At 38.9% G+C, this 1736-nt stretch overlaps 1 protein-coding gene across 1 annotated transcript; it reads right to left on the bottom strand.

The window, feature by feature from the left end:
- Nucleotides 1-714: 714 nt before the first annotated feature.
- On the bottom strand, nucleotides 715-1320 carry LOC118750481 (BCL2/adenovirus E1B 19 kDa protein-interacting protein 3-like). Its single transcript, XM_036485193.1, has one exon. It carries the CDS (start codon nucleotides 1257-1259, stop codon nucleotides 744-746), a length of 516 nt encoding a protein of 171 aa, XP_036341086.1. The 5' UTR covers nucleotides 1260-1320; the 3' UTR covers nucleotides 715-743.
- Nucleotides 1321-1736: the final 416 nt, after the last annotated feature.

The following is a 1736-nucleotide window of genomic DNA, read 5'->3' on the forward strand; positions in this document are numbered from 1 at the left end:
TAATAAAGAGTTTGGATGCACAAAATCGAGTACCTGCTGTGTTAGACTACGAAAAATCTTAATCATCCTTAACTACGGGAATGGCAGTATCGAGGGTATGAAACTTTGGTTAGGCGTGTTATATACCGTTGGAAAGGTAATTGTATATACCTTCTCATATAAGTTTTATTTTCAGGTTTCCGAGACACTTACACAATAATACGAAAAAAAGAAGACAATAGGTCATATATTAAAAATTAAAAAAACCGCTGTTTCGAGTTACTAAACGCTAATTTTGATTGATACACAAGTTGCATCCCACTAAGCGACCACAAAGCTCTTAAAGAAAAATACCTAAGCTTTCTTTTGAGCAAAAAAAAATAAAATAAAATACCCCTTTTTGAAAAAAAACATAAAAATTATTTTTTATTTAAAAAAAAATTAAAAAAAATTCATTTTAATTAAAAAAAATAAAATTTGGAAAGACTGAAGAGAAATCTATCGAAAACATTCCTGAAAAAATTTTCTAAATACAATAGGTAATTAGTTATATGGATCCGAAAAAATGGCCGTTTGACCAAAATGTCAAAATTCTAGACCCTCCAACTCGGAGTGTGTTTGACCGATCCCATTGAAATTTTGTGTCATAACTACTAACCTTGGTGCAAATTTCATCCCGATCGGAAGACATAGATTTCAAAAGTTGGGTCACTTGAGGTGAAATGCCCCATATGTATATAAATCACTTTTCTTTAACATTCCGTTCAGTCAATGACAACTCGGGTCAAGAGAATGTCACGTTTGCTGAGCCATAAGCCTAGTCCAGCGCCTAATAACAAGGACAGCACATTCGACAAAATGAGCGGGTATAGTATCTCTCTGGAAAATAGCGAATTCTTGCCAAGACGCGTCAAACGAATGGAATAACCAGCACCCTTCTTTTTTTGTGGATGTTCAAATTTCCAATCTTTTGGTGGTTCTTGATCCGGTCGGCTATTCCATTCATCCAGCCAGTCTGTGTCTTTGTGACTATCTCCCCCCTTATTCCAATAATTAATGTAAACATTCTTGAGATCTTCATTGGGTGTGAGCTCGGTATTCGGACTGTTTGGTGGCGATTTGGGGCTATCCCTGGGTGTATCATGGCGCGAACTGGCCAGCGAGACAACACGACTGGAGTGATTTGATTCGCGTTGCGCTTCGCGCAACAAACGTAAATACTCTTCACCACTTGTGAAGGGCAATGGTGTGATTCTATCCGGACTCTTGACGCTATCCATTGTAGCAGCGCTGCTCAGCTCAATTCAAGATTCACCGAACAAGCCTTCACCCGTTTTTGGTGGAGTCGAGGTCATTTTGTTGGCTTTTCCTGCAATTAAATCAACAGAACTACTGAAAACATACGCAGAAAAATGTCGTTAGGTGAGGTTATACTTTCAGCTGGGGCTATTGGTGGTGGTTGAGGTGATGCGGCGGCATTGGTCACAGACATCACTTGAGCACGCTTATCTTCATCATGAAACAGTTCCTCCTTGATGTTCGGAAAAAATTCGCCAATACGCTTCCATGTCAACTCCCACCGCGGTAGCTGCAGGGTGCCGTCATCATTGTGGAAAACGCGCACCGAGTGCATCACCAGCAGCATGTTTTTCAGTATTTCAGCAGATCCGAGCCCACTTTCATAAATCTCTCAATATTTATTTATTTATTTATTTATTTATTAAGCCAATCAGAATAGAAAATCTTACAGGCTAAGT

The sequence above is a fragment of the Rhagoletis pomonella genome, unplaced genomic scaffold (assembly GCF_013731165.1).
Source record: "Rhagoletis pomonella isolate Grant_MI unplaced genomic scaffold, Rhpom_1.0 Rhpom_scaffold_00262, whole genome shotgun sequence".
Lineage (NCBI taxonomy): Eukaryota > Metazoa > Arthropoda > Insecta > Diptera > Tephritidae > Rhagoletis > Rhagoletis pomonella.

Coding starts and splice junctions, on each gene's coding strand:
- LOC118750481 (XM_036485193.1), bottom strand. CDS start 1,259: ATGGATAGCGTCAAGAGTCCGGATAGAATCACACCATTGCCCTTCACA.